This window comes from Gymnodraco acuticeps, unplaced genomic scaffold, assembly GCF_902827175.1.
Source record: "Gymnodraco acuticeps unplaced genomic scaffold, fGymAcu1.1, whole genome shotgun sequence".
Lineage (NCBI taxonomy): Eukaryota > Metazoa > Chordata > Actinopteri > Perciformes > Bathydraconidae > Gymnodraco > Gymnodraco acuticeps.
Genome location: NW_022991946.1, coordinates 295,001 through 314,414, shown reverse-complemented (window position 1 = coordinate 314,414; position 19,414 = coordinate 295,001). Strand labels below are relative to the sequence as shown.

Sequence of the window (19,414 nt, the reverse complement as noted above, 5' to 3'; positions counted from 1 at the left end):
AAATGCTGGAGGGAACACGGTGAGCAGAATCAAACCATGGTCATACATTTTGGTCTTGTTTGTGTGGCTTCTGGGAAACAGCCATAAGAGAAATGTCAAATATTTGTGTAATTTCGCCAAACAAGAAGCCACTAACCTTATTACTTTGGCAAGAGAGGGAATACAAACAAATATTCCAACTTATTTCTAGTGATAAGAATAGCAATTATTAGCAAATTACAAGGTTTAAAGATAATAACTTACTATCTCACAATGGAAGGAAATGGAATGGAGAAAATAACCATGAGAATCAGAAGTTCATATCTGTGATGAAAATAAAAACTGGGTAAATTATAGAACATAAGACATTTATAAAGACCAGACAATTAATGTACTTAGTACATTAATATAGTATTAATGATGTATCCATTAATGATGTATCCATTATGTGTAAGTTACACCTTATAAGTTAATTTCATTCATCATCATTTGTCGATTGTTATGTTCATTCATGTATCTATCTGTGTTTAATTGGTTGTGTATGCCTGGTAATGAAATAATTCCTTAAACTGCAAATACAAAAATGTATATATATATAAATATATAAATGTAACTTTCCCTGTACTTCCATTCCAGGCCTGCTGTGCACGGCTGCAGCAGACACGTGTTTGTCCTCGCCCTGCAACAATGGAGCTACATGTGTGGACCACCTGGAGGACTACGTGTGCCTGTGCCCCAAAGGACCAGTGTGGTACACGGGGGCGTACTGTGATGACCTGTATGACCCCTGCAGCCTGGCCCCCTGCACCAACTGCACCAGCCAACCTGGGACCAGCGCGTACACCTGCCACTGCCCCGACGGCCTCACAGGCCTCAACTGCACCGAGGATGTAGACGAATGTCAGAGCAACCCCTGCGAAGGAGCACGCTCCAACTGTGTCAACGGAGAGAACAGCTATTCCTGCCACTGCCCCCTGGGGTCGGGAGGGGAGGACTGCCAGGGTAATGTGACCACTTGTTCAGAGGAAACATGCCAGAATGGAGGCACCTGTATGGACATCCCTGACTTTGGGCACAGGTGCCAGTGTGCGGCTGGGTACCAGGGGATGGACTGTGAGGAGAACGTGGATGAATGCTCGTCTGAGCCCTGTCACAACGGAGCCATCTGTAAAGACGGGGTGGATGCCTACCAGTGTTTCTGTGTGCCGGGATTCCAAGGCTACCACTGTGACCTGGACATCAATGAGTGTGCCTCCCAACCCTGTCGGAACAATGGCACCTGTCTGGACCAGGTGGATCACTACAGGTGTGACTGCGCTCCAGGATTCAAAGGTGAGTCGCTGTTTTCAAAAAGTCAGAGTTATATCTGGCTTGGTTTTTGAAAGGAGAAATGTATTACACTGGATCAGACCTTGGACTCTCTTAGCTTAGAACAAAGGAAGATAAATAAAGTACAAGAACATAAATAAAGTTGCTATTATCAGGGGTCACATACATATAGTGTAGTCTCTTGAAAAGCATACATTTGTTTTTCTTTCTTGCCATTTTACCTTAACCAATGAGTGCCACAAATGGTATTGATGATAACCCTGATATTTAAAACTGTAATATCGATATCATTGTAATTATACAAATATGATCATATTATGTAAATAATCCAAATGTTCCTAAACATTTCCATTCCTTCCATAATCCTACTGTAGGCATACTTTGTTTTCCATAACTAAGATCTTTCTCTGACCCTGACCTACGGAGCGCTGGAGGGTTCATAGAGAGAACAAATTAATAAAACGAGGACACGTTTTATTAATTTGAGCGCACAATATACTTTCTCGTTCGCACAAGATACTTTCTCGTTCGCCAAGTAGGAAGTGGAGCGCAGAGGAGACAACCGTTTCATTGCAAAGAACGCACACTGTTATGTTTATGTGGGGAAATGGCAGTGCATACATTATTTGAGATATATTTCAAACTCGGTGGTGTAGAGCTATTTTTTTATGCACCGGATTCTCAAAATAGGAGAGTCTGTGAACCAATCTGCCTTGATCTATGAATTAATGTCCGTGACTCTCACAGTATCTGCTATCAGCTAGAGAGCTGTGTCTTTTACGCAGCGCCTTCACTGTGTGTATTACCTTCATTAGAACAGCTGAATAGAGATCGAGGCTGCTACGTTTCACACTTCAGGGGACATTACATTGACTGACATGCATTTCCTGGAGACTTATCCTAACCGTAACCATAACCAACACATGCCTAACCCTAACCCTTACCCTTAACCTTACCCTAACCCTAACCCTTACCCTAACCCTAACCCTAAACCTACCCAAGTCTTCACCCTAAAATTAATGATTTCCCTTATGGGGACCTCCAATTTGTCCCCATAAGGGAGGCGAGTCCCCACACGTGACTGTGTAGACAGATTTAGGTCCCCACAAGTATAGTAATGCTAGGCCACACACACACACACACACACACACACACACACACACACACACACACACACACACTCACTCACTCACTCTCGCTCGCTCGCACACACACACACACACACACACACACACACACACACACACACACACACACACACACACACACACACACACACACACACACACACACACACACACACACACACACACACACCTCTATGTATGCAAGAGAAGAATGCCTGTATGTGTGAGAGACAGGCTGAAGTGGAATAGTCCATTTAGCTTAGGAACCTTCCTCACGGAGTGAAATGACCCGGAAGTCCCTCACTGGCAGCCATGATAAGTGCCGTTCCAATTCTCCAAATGAAAGGAAAGGAGGTTTCAAACTTCCTTTATAACCTCCTTTAGCTTAGGAACCACTGGACCTCCTTCACCGAAAGGAGAGGAGAAAATGCTGCCCCACAATGCCTTGCAGCCGCAGCATTTGCCGTCACTCAACAGTCGGCCGTTCACGGAAACAACCGATTATGACGGATAAATGATATCATGAAAGTTACGGTGCTTATTAAGCTTTTTAAAACGTATGTGGTAAGTTGCCAAAGTGCTTTGTTTTGAACGTTCATCAGTATTAAGCATAAAGCAACAGCATCAGAGCACGGTGCAGAGTCTCTAGATGAGTTTACAGTAGTCCCTCGTTCTTATTAAACATCCATGTTGTAGTCCGCTGTATAGAAAACTGTAGTTTCCATGGTTTCCCCACGGCAGCAGACGCACATTCATGACGTCCGCTGGCGCATCATAAACACGTCGGATAGTGAAAGTGCAGTCGATTCTCTAAAGTACCGCAGTCTCTTCTCCTAAGTCCTTTTGAATTCTCCTATCCACTATCCCTTAACCCCGTGACGTTTCACTCAGAGGTCAAGGGTTAGAACTTAGGAGCTGATTTTTAAACTATCCGACCGCAACCAAAGTATAGTGGAAACGGAAGGAGTATGGTTGAAACGGAAGGCAGGTCATTATCGCGCTGTGATTGGCTTAGAAGGTCGAGCGGGGCGGGCTCATGTTCAGAACTTCGGATTCAAATCAACATGATGGAGGGAGATGAATCCGTGTATCTACGGACCATTTGTTTTTCTTTATTAATAAAGTAAACGGAAGAGCGTCTGAGAGGCGTTTTTGCCCTTTTGCTTTTTACCTTACTAAATGGTCTAATGGTCATTGGAGCGGGGGGGGGGTCAAACTAGTACCGAGTCCAACAGTGTCACTTTTATTAAGAACTTGTGGTAACAAATATTTGTATCGATCATCAAATATAGCAGGGGAAAAAAGAGCTGCTGATTTGAAAAATAAACTTGAGACGGCTGAGGTGACCGCTTCTGTCACTGTCCTTTCTTCTTAGAGGAAGTACAGAAACACGTAACTCTGGATCTGTTTTAATGTTTGAGGTGCAATAAACGACACAGCAGCTTTTTGTCATGTTAAAACTATTATTTTCTGCCTCGCTCATGAGAGTAACAGCTGGCGAAATTACAGCCTTGCCTACTGATTTCAAATGTGTGCTCTAAAATGATATTTATAAATGACTATTATCATTATTATAAGCAAGACAATAAATGGCAAAGATATGTAGAAAATAAACGTATTTAAGAAACGTAACGTGGGAGAAAATATGCTTCTAGAAGATATGTAGAAAATAAACGTATTTGAGATACGTTCATAACGAACGTAACGTGGGAGAAAATACGTTTCTAGCTAAACGTAATTGAGAATGCAGTTTAGTTCTGTGGGAACGTAATTTTTAGGAGACAGGGTTGTTTTAAGAGTGCGCTTAAGACCTTCCTTTTTGATAAAGCTTATAGTTAGGGCTGATTAGATTCAGCCCCTAGTTTTGCTGATATAGGCTTAGTTTGTCGGGGGACATCTTACTTCTTCCTTCTCTCTGTCTATACCTGTGTACTCTCATGTTCCGAATAACCCAGCTTCCCCACATTTCTTTTTGGTGTCTATATACGCTGGGATCTGGAGTCATGGATGATCCTGTTGCTGCGGTCCTGTGTCCTGGATCGCGAGCCCTGGATCTTGAGTCGTGGCTGTGGTCCTGGATCATAAGTCCTGGATGGATATCCTCGTGGATTCATCTTCTTATTATACACACATGTATTTCCAAACATTTGGACTACCTATGTTGCAAATGTATTGTCTTTTCAATTTACACACGGCATCTATTGCACGTCTGTCCGTCCTGGGAGAGGGATCCCTCCTCTGTTGCTCTCCCTGAGGTTTATCCCATGTTCCCCTTAAACTGTGGGTTTTCTCCGGAAGTTTTTCCTTGTACGATGTGAGGGTCTAAGGACAGAGGGTCTAAGGACAGAGGGTCTAAGGACAGAGGGTGTCGTATTGTCATACTGATATTCTGTACAAACTGTGAAGTCCACTGAGACAAATGTAACATTTGTGATATTGGGCTATATAAATAAACATTGATTGATTGACTTCCTGTTTTATTTAGATGCTTTTATTTTGAAGGCGAGTTTATGCTGTTGACAGGAAGTTGTTGTTGCTACGGAAACGTGAAATGCTACATGATGTGTGTCTGTTTGTGCTCTGCTCAGCTCTGTGTGTGTGTGTGTTCGGTGTATGTGTGTGTCCGACACCGGCATTTGTTTTCAAATGACCATGAACAGTAATTTACACACATCTGGCTAACTCTAATGTGTATTCCCAAGTGAAAGAAGTTTGTTTAATCTTAATCTCGATGTAGGCTAGTGCTAAGTGCTGTCGGAGTGCACCGGAACGAACACCACTATCATAATATCTTCTGAAAACAAATTCCCCCACACACGTCACACACACACACACACACACACACACACACACACACACACACACACACACACACACACACACACACACACACACACACACACACACACACACACACACACACACACACACACACTCCCTGGCGACCGGACATCCTCTTCATGAAACTAATAATATGGCGTAATAATCGGGAAGTTCGATGTGTCTAACCATAAGAAAGTATCTTGTGCGAACGAGAAAGTATATCTCAATTTACTTTCTCAATTTAAATAAAACGTGGCCTCGTTTTATTTTTTTCTCTCTCTATGAACCCTCCAGGGCTCCATACTGACCACACTGAAGTCATGTATTAACCTTTTTGACTTGCAGACCAAGAAAATAAATGTGAGGGGGCAGGTGTTTCAATTCCTAGTAGAGGGTACAACATGTATGTGTTACTTTTAGTTAAAGGAGATTTGATTATTGGCAAAAAAAATGTTGACAGCATTCAGTGAAGTAAAAAAAAATCACAAGATATTTCAATGATAATCATAATAAATGTTTTGTTTACATTTCATATGCAGAGTATGATGGGTTGAGCCATTAACTTGAACAAGAGTTTCATGGCTGTGTATGGGGACATTAGTGTGTGTTTCTGAAGTCTGCGGCTCAGTTTTTGGCAGCTCCCCTGTTATAGTGTTGTCCTGAGGTAATGAGTTGTGTTGCTGAGCTCACTCCTTGGCCCGCTGCCATCCCTCTGTCCCCTGCAGGGGTTAATTGTGAGGTGGACATCGATGAGTGCGAGGTGCATCCCTGCCAGAACGGAGCCACCTGCCGCGATCACATCGCCTTGTACACGTGTGAGTGCTTGGCCGGCTTCCAGGGTCAAGACTGCGAGGTCAACATTGATGAGTGTGCCAGTTCCCCCTGTCTGAATGAGGGCCGGTGCCTGGATGGGGTCAACAGGTAGGATTACACCACAGTCTTTGGATTACACCCAAACTGAAGTGAGCTGAGAGAGCTGACACAGCAGGCTGATGCTGAACTCATAGGCACTTTGGATGGTTTCATTTCCACATTTGTAATGTGGAAAAAAACATGGATGCATTTGAGTGTATTTAGAACACAACTATATTGTGTGGTTGTGTTTTTTACCAAAAAAACGTTTAAACAACGCAATTTAAATGTCCACAATTTGCATGATAACAAAGGTAATGGGTTAGGTGAACCATGTTATATCAATATCAAGAACTAGGGATTGTTCAGGGATGTTGCTGTCACATCATATTGAGCTTGTGATGTGACAGCAAGCCTTTTTTTAATATTCTACCTATGTACAATAATAATAAATTAAGTTCACTTGAGGAAATAAAGCTGTACAAGTAGGATGCTGAATCACTGTATTCAAATAAATATTCTTCTTTATTAATGCCAACCCCAACATTTTCACAATTGAAAGCTTTCCCAGTACAAATCTCAACCCCCCCAAAGTGCTGAGAATACCTGATCTGACAAACTATATTCCATGACCTGGTGATAAAGCAGAACGTATTGAATTGTTGTATTTTGTATAAAAACACTAAAAGGTTCCAACATGAATCGCCTGGAAAGAACCTGTGTTGTGAATAGTGTCATACCACTAAAATGTTTGTGTCTAAATATTCTATCATCTCTGAATATTCTAAGGGAAATGATGTACATTCTGAAAGAAATTACATTTGAGAAATAACATACTCTTGCCCTTTTCACTACACTCTGGGGTTTGTTATCATCAGTAGCTCATGGTTGCTAACGATAATCTTCTTTTCTTGATCATAGTATGTTGTATCATGTCACAGACAATCAGATTATAAAATCTGTTTCTATTCTCTGTTCCAGCTATGAGTGTGACTGTGAGGGGACCGGCTTTGCAGGCCTCCACTGTGAGGAGGATATTCCAGAATGTGCTTCAGACCCCTGCCAGCATGGAGCCACCTGTGTGGAGGGGGTCAACCAGTACATGTGCCAATGCTGGCCAGGTACATCCCATCACTCTGGGCACCAACATACTCTCCTACACATAAACAGATTGGAGGGCAGGAGGGGGCTAAAGAGCAAGGCTGTGCTTTGCAAGTCGTAAAATGCAGAGTAAAACAAAAATAAAAGATTTACATCCTCCAGGGTTGTGTTGAATTATGAAAAGTGATATATGAGCACCAGTGTTGGGGAAGTTACTTTTAAAAAGTAGTGTTTGCTCGTTACTCGTTACTTCTTTAAAAAAGTAATCCCTTACTTTACTTAGTTACCCTCCAAGGAAAGTAACTTTTTACGTTACTCGTTACTTTTACGTTACTTTATGTTGCTCGACTTTGGGCAGAACCCCATCTCTGTTCCTAAATGTGTAGGCTTACATAAAGTTCTACTATGGAGGACATTACAGATATTTCTTTTGTGCTCTTTATTATAAAAAAAATGCCACAGAGCACTTAACAAAACATTGGGCTATAGGCGTCAACACCACCACTAAACAATAATATCAAACAATATCAATATAAAATCATAATCATTAAACAGGCTAGCCCCAAAATAGGTGCAAAGCTAGTGCAAATCATATCAATAGGCTACTAAATAGAATTGGACTCGAAATATCATCATTTCCCCGGGGATCTTGAGCTACTAGCTTCATGCTAGCATGTTTTCCTTTCAAATGCTTGGTGAGGTTGGCAGTGGAGTTAACGGCAGTGGACACAAGTTTCTGGCCAGGGCACAACGTACACCTTACACTCACATTTTTCCCCTTAGTTTCAACAAGTTCGAAGTAATGGGAATACCTCCATCCCTCGAATGTTAGCGTTGGCTGCGCCTGCTTCTCGCTTGCCATCACTGCTCTTCAGTCTTCATGCCACCACCAGCGGCCAGCCTCTATCACGTACAGTGTGGAATGAGAGCTCGTGCCTAATGCGTAAGCACGCAGCTGAGTAGGCAGTGTCACTGTCACTCGTCCCTGGGAAAAGTAACGTTGCGGCGAATTGAAGAAGAAACTACGTTACGTTACTACATTTTCCGTAGAAGCGCGTTACACTACTTTTTACCCGGCAAAAGTAGTTACGTTACTGTAACGCGTTACACCCAACACTGATGAGCACATAGCGAGAGGGAGAGTTGACGATGTCAGCAGTCCTCGTCTGATTGCCGCTGTCACAAATGTGCTTATTAGGATGTGTGTGTGTGTGTGTGTGTGTGTGTGTGTGTGTGTGTGTGTGTGTGTGTGTGTGTGTGTGTGTGTGTGTGTGTGTGTGTGTGGGTGTGTGTGTGTGTACACTTTGCTGTGTGCATATCCTATAAGTACCTTGATAGATATCACAGGTGGATATAAAAAACAAAATTAAATCTTCAGGTTTTTATCCTTATGTATTGTGTGCTTGAAGTCATCGTAACAAGTAATCATAATAATAATAATAAATACATTACATTTTTAAAGCGCTTTTCCTGGTGCTCAAAGCGCTTACAAGCAAGTAAAACAAAAATAACAACAAAAGTAGAAAGTGCTAAGCTAGGAGGAAGGGCGAGGGGTTAGTTGATTAGGAGTTGAAGGCAAGAGTGAAAAGGTGAGTTTTAAGGGGTTGTTTGAATGATGTGAGAGTGTTGGCGGGTCTGACGTGGCTGGGGAGGGAGTTCCAGAGTGTGGGGGAGGCTGCTGCGAAGGCCCTGTCACCCCAGGTAAAGTAATTTAATGGATGTAGGCGTCACCTAAATGAAATATGATGAAAAAGTGTATACTGGCTATAAGCACAACATCCATTATCCATTTCCATTGAACAATGCAGGCTCAAAAAGTACCTAGCGAACTTCACATGCTACATAGCACTTCACATCAAATGCTTAGCCAGCTTTCTCATGAGCTATTACTGAATTTCTCTTGCTTTTATTATTTCATTTGTTATGTGGCAAAGACAAAAAAAAAAACGTGGGCTTGTGTGTATGTGTGCATTTGTGTCCAGGTTACCAGGGGGAGAACTGCCAGGTGGATACAGATGAGTGTGAGCATCTTCCCTGTGAGAATGGTGGCAAGTGTTTCCAGCGCTCAGATATCCTGAACTATGGCTCCCTGCCTGAATTCAGCAAAGCCAATTTCAGCTATGAAGAGGCCGCCGGTTTCATCTGCCGCTGTCTGCCGGGCTTCACTGGTAAGACAGTTCCCAACATGAACTCTTCACTGTCTTGCAATATTATTTCATGACTGAGTGACAAGGAAATATGAATCCCATGAATGCGTTCTGTTGGCAGGAGACAACTGCTCAGTCGATGTGGACGAGTGTGAGTCTGCTCCATGTCTCAATGAAGGAACCTGTCAGGATCTGGTCAACTCTTATCAGTGTGTGTGTCCAGACGGCTTCACAGGTAAGAATACACTCTTATCTGCTGCTTCTCCTATCTCCTAATAAACAAACTGCTCTTCCTCCTGAGCCCCCCGCAGAGGTGTGTCCTGTCGCTGGTACTACTTATCCTCACTGACTGCAGTACAGGACAGGTACTCCCTGATATCAGTTGCTGCATGTGCGTGTGGTAATTGAGCTTGTACAGATGTGATGCTGACTCACAGAGGACGAACATGGCTGTTCAGACCAACACTTTAGTGACAGACTGCTGTTAAAGGAAAACGAGTGTCCCTTGGTATATTGATGAAGCTGAGCTTTGATTTGAATTTTGAATTAATGTTTAAGAAAAGGGAATAAAATGGTTACCGTCTCATCACCCCATACTACGACCTCAGGGTCTAAAATGTGAGGCCAGTGCGGAAGTGCCTTAGACCTTTCTTATGGCCACATGAGGAGAGTCCACTGGAAAAAGAAGTTCAGTGGAAGCTTGTACTAAAGACTTTAAGGTCAAAATCGCATTTTCAAACTGTCTTAAATACAGCATGATGTGCATTTTGTAGACCATGGTCCCAAAGTAAAAGAGACAGTAAAGCATGCTTTAGGGCGGGGCTACCAGCTGTTGTCCAGTCTGGGTGCTCTCTGTGGTTTTGTCTTACCTTTAGTCTTTTAAAGTGTGTTTCAGTTGATGTAAGGTCATTATAGCATTATCTTAACCTCATAATGTCTTGTTGTCCATTTGGTTGTACTTAAGACCCCCCTCTTGTGGGAAATGCTCAACTTAAGGCTTCACAACGGTAGTGCACAAACCAATAAATGATGTCACAGTGACTACATCCACTTATTTTTACTGCTATTCATTCTATGCAGATTTTCGAGTTTGTTCGAAAGACGCTATTAGCATATTAAATCACAGACATCGTATTTTATCTTTTGGGATATTTTTTACAACATCCTTTTTAATGATGTGCTTTCAGACCCAATTCGATTTAATGTCTAATTTCGTAGTTGTTTTCCATGTGACAAGCCAACTGTGTTTAACCTGTTTTTATTGTATTTAAAGTTATTAGGTAATAGCAATTATTGCTTTTGATCTGGTTTGGCTCACCGTTATACGTAATACGTTAATAATAATAATAATAATAATAATAATAATAATAATAATACATGGTAATAGCTCTTTTCCTGCTGCCAAAGACGCTTTACAAGTAAATAAATAAATAAAATAATGAAAAAATAAATACAAAGATTAAGTTCACAATAACTTAACTCTGAAGGAAAGAAAGATCTTTATTCCAGGATGTTCCCATGTAGAAGTCGAATGACCAACAGTTCTCAGAACCTCTAGTTCTGGCCCAACAACCCAATAAAGGGTTAATCTTCCTCTTGCTTGCCATTCCTCGTGGCCAGCCAAGGTATTCATTCCTCATTAAGGGAGATTTGTCACCGGAGGAAATGCACCAATAACTGACCTTAAAACGCACAATCTGGATCTAGAAGTGTGCTATTCAGCTAGCCTTCCATCAACGACATGGGAAGCTAATTTAATTTGCTAATTGTATTATGGCCATGTGATGTGGGGGGTAAGAGGGCATATGGTACGGAGGAGCATAGAAAGCCAATAAAAGGTGCCATATGTCAGGCGTCCTCTTTGGGTATTAAACTGGGGTCTCAGAAATGTTTCAGGGGGAGGGGAGATTACAGCAAAGCTGCTTAGGAGCCTCATTAAAGCCTGATGAAAAAAACAAAACAAAAAACATTGTAAGCAAAACCAGGCTTTTTTTCTAAATGATATGCACTTCATATTTCTGGTATGGCGCACAGTAAACATACAGTATATAGTACTTCTGACAGCAAGTTCAGATCAAAATATGATCCTATTAACTTTGTATGGCACGTGTGCAAGAGGTGAACTTTCCACGTACATGAGGTCACAGTTAAGCCAGGACAGATGGATCCTTCGTGTGCCCTCTTTGTACCTGAGCCATGCTACTACCGATGCTTATAGAGTTAGGATACAGAGTTTGTGAAAGATGATGCAGGACATTTTGTATTATAAATGCCGAGGTTGGGGTAATTACTTTGGGCACATACTCATCACATAGTCAGCAACAGGTGTATGCTTTTAGACCATCTTCACATTTCTAGCTCCTAGATTTTTTTATGCCATCTTATCAACCCAATAATTGCTGATGCATGTGCTGGTTCTCTCAGAATGTAAATGTTGTTTTGAAGACTTTAGTATAAAACTCAAACATTTATATCACCAGATAAGAAATCCAAGATCAATTATGTAAAGAAAGGAGCATTAAAGAAACATGTTAGTTTGAGAAAAGGTAATTCTGAAATGTTTCTTTTTTTCTGAAAAACTGTAAACAACTTAACAATTGAAGGGAACACATAGGATACAATGCAGGGGTGGGAAAGTACTCAGATCTTGTACTTCATTAAAAGTAGAAGTACTCAGAGTGTAGAAATACTCTGTTACAGTAAAAGTCCTGCAATCAAAATGTTACTCAAGTACACAAGTATTCTCATCAACATATAGTGGAAATAGCGACAGTAAAAGTATTCATTGTGCAGATTGGTCCATTCCAGAATAATATATATGATATGTTTTATAATGATTGATCATGAAAGTGTTCTCAAAGCTGGTAAAGGTGCAGCTAGTTTGAAGTACTTTGTATACTGCAGGGTAGCTTGTGGATTTACTCCAGGTGGAACTAAAGTCTGATTCAACACTTGATTATATTTCACATCATTCATCCAGATCTGTAAAGTAACTAAAGGGATTAAATACATGTAGTGGAGGAAAAGTACACCATGTACCTCTGAACTGTAGTGGAGTAGGAGTACAAAGTAGTATGACATGTAAGTAAGTTTAAGTAAAGTACAAGTCTCAAAGTTGTACCTAAGTACAATACTTGAGTAAATGTACTTAGTTACTTCCCACCTCTGGTATAATGTATATTCTGATAAGATTGAAGTATTTCTAAAGGGCATCTTAAGTGACATAATCAAACACAATGTTGCATAAGACTGACTGACTGCTATGCTAACCTTAAAAAAAAGATACATTTGGGTAACATGCATGATGCATCCTGCTCGGGCTGGAACCCTGAGCCGGCAGCGCCCCCTGCAGGTTCGCTGGAGCAGCTCCTGCCTTCGGTGGGCATTCACAGGCCAGCACATGGACGTGGGGGGGATGCAGCACTGCATTCCTCTTGTCAAACACTGACAGGAGCCAGCTTCAGGCTGCAGGCTTACCGCTCTGTCCGGGCTGGGCTGCAGACAGGAGAGGAGCAGGGGGGGTGAGGGAAGGAGTCAGGAAGGGAGAGAGAGAGGAGGGAGGAGGGAGGAAGAGAGGGAGGAGAAGCCAAGATGGGCAGGGCTGCATTTAACTCTCTTCTGCCTGGTACAGAGTGGAGGAGTGAAGGCACTGCTGCTCTGTGGGAGGGAGCAGAGAGGGTGGTGTTTCTCAGTGTGTTGGCTGTTCACTCAGAGGATCATGGGGGGGCACAGGCTGATGCTGCTGTGCTGCTGGTGGCTCTGGTGGCTGACAGGTACAGTAGGGTACACTACATTCATATATTTACATTTAGAAAGTTGCATGCCTTTGTATGGTGGGTAGAGTCCAGGCACATAGGGGACGGCAGCTGTAGGGTTCCTTGGGTGTAGAGTATTTGAAAGGACTTTGTTAATGCAAGTTGACTGCTGCCAGGGCTTATGCTGAATGCGGTAAGGTGACTGAGACTACTGAACCAGGCAGACTGCAATAGTAGTGTGTGTGTGTGTGTGTGTGTGTGTGTGTGTGTGTGTGTGTGTGTGTGTGTGTGTGTGTGTGTGTGTGTGTGTGTGTGTGTGTGTGTGTGTGTGTGTGCGTGCGTGTGTGTGTGTGTGTGTGTGTGTGTGTGTGTGTGTGTCTGGCTAATTCAATCAGTATGATAGACTTGGGATTCAATTGTGTTTCAAAACTGTGCATAAATCAAAACAAATGCTCCTTTAACTGTGCAATGAATGGCTATTTCCTGCACTCATTTCCTCATATGCTAGTGACTGATGGGAAAAGGAATGACTTGCCTCGACCAAGCCTGCCTGTTTATCTATATACGTGCACACTAAGCTCTGTATCACATAAGGTTAACTATGTTTTGACTCGCAGAGCTATTTGTGTATTTCTCTGTAGTGGATAAAACAGGTTTATGTGATTTTAAATTTGATCAAATAATACTTTTCTCACACAGATTTGTTTTTATCCATGTGTGTTTTTGCTTCCAGCAAACATTTGAATCAGTGTTGTTGAAGTTACTAAATGCGCATGTCTTTCTATGTAGGAGTTCACTGTGAGGTGGACATCAACGAGTGTGACAGCAATCCATGCCAGAATGGTGCCACGTGTGAAGACTTTGCCAACTCCTACAGGTGTGTGTGCCCCGTCCCAGAGCCAGGCCATGACCCCTGGGGTGGGAGGGACTGTGACGTCCGTCTGGAGGGCTGCAAACAGCACCAGTGCCAACATAAAGCGGGTTGCATCCCTGTGCTGACTGATGACGAAGAACACAACTACACCTGCCTGTGTCCGCCTGGCTGGACTGGAGAACGCTGCAACACCTCTACCACTTTCTCCTTCAACTCAGAGGGCTACATCCACATGCAGCTGCCTGTTTCCAAAACCAGAACAAAGAGAGAGGCTAAAGACAGAAACCAAGGGCTCCACATGCATGTTCGATTCAGGAGCACTCTGCCCGACATGGTGCTGTACCACCGGGGCTCCACTGAGCGCTTCATTTCTTTGGAGCTTGTTGGAGGCTCCCTTCAGGCCAGGGTGAAGTCAGGGAAGGTACTGCAAGTCATTTACCCCGGCCCAGTCAATGACGGGGAGTGGCACCAGGCCACTGTCACCATGGATGAGAGGCTAGTCATGGTTGTAAAAGGACCCGGCTGTGAGGAAGGGTGCCTGGTAAAAAATGAGGTCTACAACCATCTGATGTTTGTCCAGCCCAGCTCCTTTCCACAGCTGTATGTTGGAGGGGTGCCACAGGAATATTTAGCCTACACGTCCAGTGGAGGGGCGTTCATTGGCTGCATGGAAGACTTTCAAGTTGATCACAAGCTGCTTCTTCCTCAGGATCTCATTAGAGAGGAGAACCAGGGGTTGGAAATAGGATGCAGCAAAAAAGATTGGTGTGAAGATGACCCATGCATGCAGCGAGGGCAGTGTGTGGACATGTGGGTCCGTCCCAGCTGTCAGTGTCATCGCCCCTACTATGGAGGAAGCTGTGACAAAGGTGAGAGTACTAACAGCATACTTTATAGGTTTAAAGGAACACTCTCTACTTGTAGAACAGAAACAGCAGGTAGACTACTGCTGATCAGAGAGGATTTCCAAGACTGTGTGTAGGAGGAACTGTTGGAATGCTTCTTTAGGTGGGAGTCATTCCCTACAGTAAATATTTACCATGGTTTCGTGTACTTTGAGGTCCTGTTTTTTAGTGAAGGCGTGACTAATTAAAAATATATTAATAAAATCTAAAATTCCCTTTTGAGCTTCTCTACCTCTTCCATAGAGTTAACACTTACTGCTGCTTGGTGCTAAAACAATAATAAAAAACGAAATATAAATATGATTTGTTATGTGAGTGCATAACATGCAATTCTTGAATCAGATATACAAAAGATTGCCACTGAAAATCTGCACAATGTGGTAAAATACTACTCCCCAATCAAGTATTGCACTGCCATAGAGGAGGGGCAAAACATATTTGTATGTATTTAGGGCAAAGTAAATGAATGTGGTTTGCATGAGTCATACAAGTCAACGCAGCAAGATATCACAAGATTGATGCCATGCATTATGGGTCAAGCTTCAGAAGCACTGGATCCACCACTTCCCATGATGCAACTCCTAGCGGAATCCACTTATTTAAAATGTTGCCCAGCACAAGGGACATGTGGGGAAAATGCTCCTCCATGGCCTCGCAACAATGTGATACAACAGAGTAGTACCCTGACAAGTAGTTATTTTTATGTTAATATGGATTGCTGGAGTGAACAGATATACAGCATTGCTGATTCAGGTGTAGCATGTGCCAGTGTGTTGGGATAAGATACTGACAACGTTGTGCTTCCCCTCCCATCTCAGAATATCCCTCCTGGACCTTCAGTCATGAGAACACCACCAGCTACGTCAGCTACAACATCTCGGAAACCCATGGAGAAAACTTCACCATCTCCTTTTTGTTGCGCTCGCTCAAACACAATGGTCTGCTCCTGCAGCTTCGTCGAGAAGGAAAGCCCTACCTGACACTTTATCTGAAGGAGGGCACTGTTGCTATTTACAGCCCTCACACCACCCTGCTCTCAGAGGCCAAGCTCGTCACTGACGGCAGCAATTATTTAGTAGCTGTACAAGTACAGTATGGCCATGTGGTCTTCCCCAAAGCAGGGAATCATCGTGCCCTAGGGAACGTGAGTGTAGAGGCAGGGGATGTGGCATATGTGGGGGGGCTCCCTGCAGGCATGAGCATGAATGCCTGGGGTGGAAATATGAAGGGCTGCCTGCAGGACCTCCGGCTGGACCACAAGCATCTGACCACTGAGGGTCTTCCAGAGGGGGTGGAGGTCTACCAGGCCAGCACAATGGAGAACGTGCTGCCAGGATGCCAAAGTGATGACACATGCAAGGTGAAAGATATTTTGTCTCATGTACAGCATAACAGGCAGTTGCACCAACATTCTTATGCTCAGCTCTCCACATCTATATATTAAGAAGCTATACATATGAACAAAGAATTTGAAAATATAAGCTGACATACATTAATAAACAATTCCTGTCTCAGAATAAAAGTGCATGATAAAACTCAAATACATATCATATATAAACCTGAGGGTATTGTATGGTGATTACAAATTGTAAATATGCTTAAGAATAAGAATAGATAGATATAACAGCATGAATATGAATGTAACAGAATGGGCATGGTACAGTGTGTAAAACAATAGAGTGACAGCCAGTGTTAGTGCTGATGGTCATGATTGGGGACTCTCAAGATCACGTGATTATAGAGAGCATTGTGGAGACTTTTACCCTGACAGCTGTGTTGTGACCTTAACCAAGCAGCATTATATCAGTTCAACCTGGATGTCAACAGCCTCCGTTGTAAACTTGCTCAGACGTTCTTTGCAACACCACAAAAAGCTCAGTGTGTTAATATACAAGTATGTTACCATGCTATATTAGCACATTTCCAAAGTGAAGCTCAGGATAATTGGAATTTAATTAGATCATAAGAGTCATTTTAATTAATTATCTGGGATCTGTATCACAGAACAAAGACTATGGAGCACTTAAACAGAGAAATAACTGAAAGTCAAATTGAGGGAATCAAAATTGGCGCTTTTGGAAAATGCTTTTAAAGCCTAAAACCCCAAAAAGGTGTGGGACTCCATGAAAACCATGACAGGAAGGACCTCTTCAGCTAAAACTATTGTGACGGACAATGAATTTTGTTTTGCCAATGAACTAAACACGTTCTTTACCCGTTTCGAGTCACTGGATATTTCTGAAAAATGCACTGAAATTCTCGAAACCATAATACCTGCTTCCTCTGACAAAATGACCATCAGTGTCGAAGAGGTCAGAAAAACATTTCACCAACACCAAGAAAGCGGCTGGGCCAGATGGGTGCAGCGGCTTCCTGCTGAGAAGCGTTGCTACTGAGCTGGCTCCAGTGAGGCCACCCATCTTTCAGGCTCCCATTGACGCCATCCCTCTGCCATGGGACACTTCACACATCAAACCGCTGCCCAAAAGAACATAAGGACTACAGACCAATAGCCCTCACCTCAGTGATTATGAAATCACTAGAAATAATTCTGCTCCGATTTCTTATCAGTACAACACAAGACAAACTTGATCCTACCAATTTGCCTATAAGCAAGGGTGTGGTACGGAAGATGCTGTGGCCACTCTGGTTCACATCACTACACATTTAGATAAACGTAACACGAGCAAGAGCCCTCTTCCTAGACTTCTCATCAGCATTCAACACAATACAAGCAGACATCTTGGGGTCAAAAATGGCCAAAATGGAAGTAAATCCATACCTGATTTACTGGTATGCTGCTTTCCTCACTAGTAGAGAGCATCTTGTGAAGGTTAACAAAACCCTGTCATCTGCCATCACAACCAATGTAGGTGTCCCCCTCCGCCAGGGCTGCGTGAGTTCAGCTGTGCTCTTCACTTTCTACCAACACACAAAACCAAGTCATCATGAAGTACTCTGATGATACAACATTAATATCTCTGCTCAGTAACACAGTAACACAGACGACCCTGAGCTGCACCATCAGGTGGTCGAGTGGACTGATAACAATGCTCTTGAGATCAACACCAAGAAAACTGAGGAAATCGTTTTTGGCTCACCATCTGACTCCCATAAAGTCCCCATTGTCATCCATACAGATGAGATCAAGCAGGGAGTTTCATACAAATACCTGGGTGTAATGATTGACCATCTGGTGTCATGGAAGGATCATTGAATATCTGTGCAAAAGGACAAAACAAAGAATTTATTTTCTCCGCCGTCTTAGGTCTTTTGGGGCGAGCAGAGAAATTCTTCTGTTGTTCTTTACATCTGTGATCTTGTCTATTCTGCAGTACTGCAATACTACCTGGTACAAATGTTTGTCAGCAGCTTTAAAATCAAAACTGCTCCACCTGTTAAAAATCTGCTCAAAGATAGTTGGTCAACCTGTCAGAGACTCTATGACTCAGCCTATCATAACAACCTAGTGAGGCTGTCCAACCACATCATCTCTGACCCTAACCATGTTCTGAACAGAGAGTATGAACTGCTACCATCTGATCGGAGATACAGGGTCCCACCATTCAATAAAGTCAGACTGAAGCATTCCTTTGTGCATCAGTCAATCCTCTAAACACAGAGCTGATCCCAGATCAGATGCACGTCTTTGAGCAGGTTTTCTCTCAGTGATTGTGCTGTTATGTTAAATGTTTGTTGCTTGTTTTTCATGTATTGTGTCTTGATGTTGATGTTACACATGGAGCTGCTGTGATGCAAGTCAAATTGCAGCCTTGATCTGACCAATAAAGTATTATTATATCGTATCTTATCGTATAATCGCAGCTTACATTTTTCAGAAATGTCAGTTTGGTAAGTGGTCGACTGACAAACCTATCTTGCCATTTTAGAAGGGGTACATTGAGTGATAAAGCAAAAAGTGCATGTTATCCACTGATCAGTGACTGACCAAACTGTCTGGCTAATACAGTTTTAGTACAAATCCCCAGATAAACACTATTATGTTTTGCCAGTGTGTAGCTCTAACTCTGAACACATGCTAATTGTGTTAGCGCCTTGCAGTGCTGTCTGATAGCTGGGCCGCCTCGACCCTATTAACATTGATCTGGTTGTGTTCCTTTGATCTGTACGTTTCCGCTCAATCCTCTCTGCAGCTTTTACCTCTGCCGTCGCATCAGGTGAGAGATTTGACAGGTAATCATCTAATCCATTTGTTTGTGTTTGTCTGTGCACAGGATCAGCCCTGTTTAAACGGTGGACAGTGTCAAATAACCTGGAATGACTTCCAATGCAACTGTTCCATGAAGTACTCTGGCCTCCTGTGTGAGACCCGCCTGTGGTGCGTGGACCACCCCTGCTCTGAAAGGGTGCGCTGTGTGGACCTGCAGGATGGGTATGAGTGTAAGTAGTCCTTTGACTGAAATCATTCTTTATCAGGGAAGGACAGGTGGAGTCAGGTCAGGCCACGTTCATTTAGCTCTTCATTTCTTAATTAGACTTACAGTCTTGAAACATTTCTGAA

General features: G+C 42.8%; 1 protein-coding gene across 1 annotated transcript in view; it reads left to right on the top strand.

The window, feature by feature from the left end:
• Positions 1 to 615: 615 nt before the first annotated feature.
• Positions 616 to 19,414, top strand: part of LOC117535894 (protein crumbs homolog 1-like) — a gene marked incomplete at its 5' end in the record, with an annotated part of 27,062 nt that continues 8,263 nt past the window's right edge. The window contains 8 exon segments of the mRNA XM_034200546.1: positions 616 to 1,311; positions 5,984 to 6,179; positions 7,092 to 7,231; positions 9,194 to 9,379; positions 9,480 to 9,593; positions 13,903 to 14,856; positions 15,711 to 16,252; positions 19,128 to 19,293. Of these exon segments, the coding sequence (XP_034056437.1) occupies positions 616 to 1,311; positions 5,984 to 6,179; positions 7,092 to 7,231; positions 9,194 to 9,379; positions 9,480 to 9,593; positions 13,903 to 14,856; positions 15,711 to 16,252; positions 19,128 to 19,293 (2,994 nt within the window).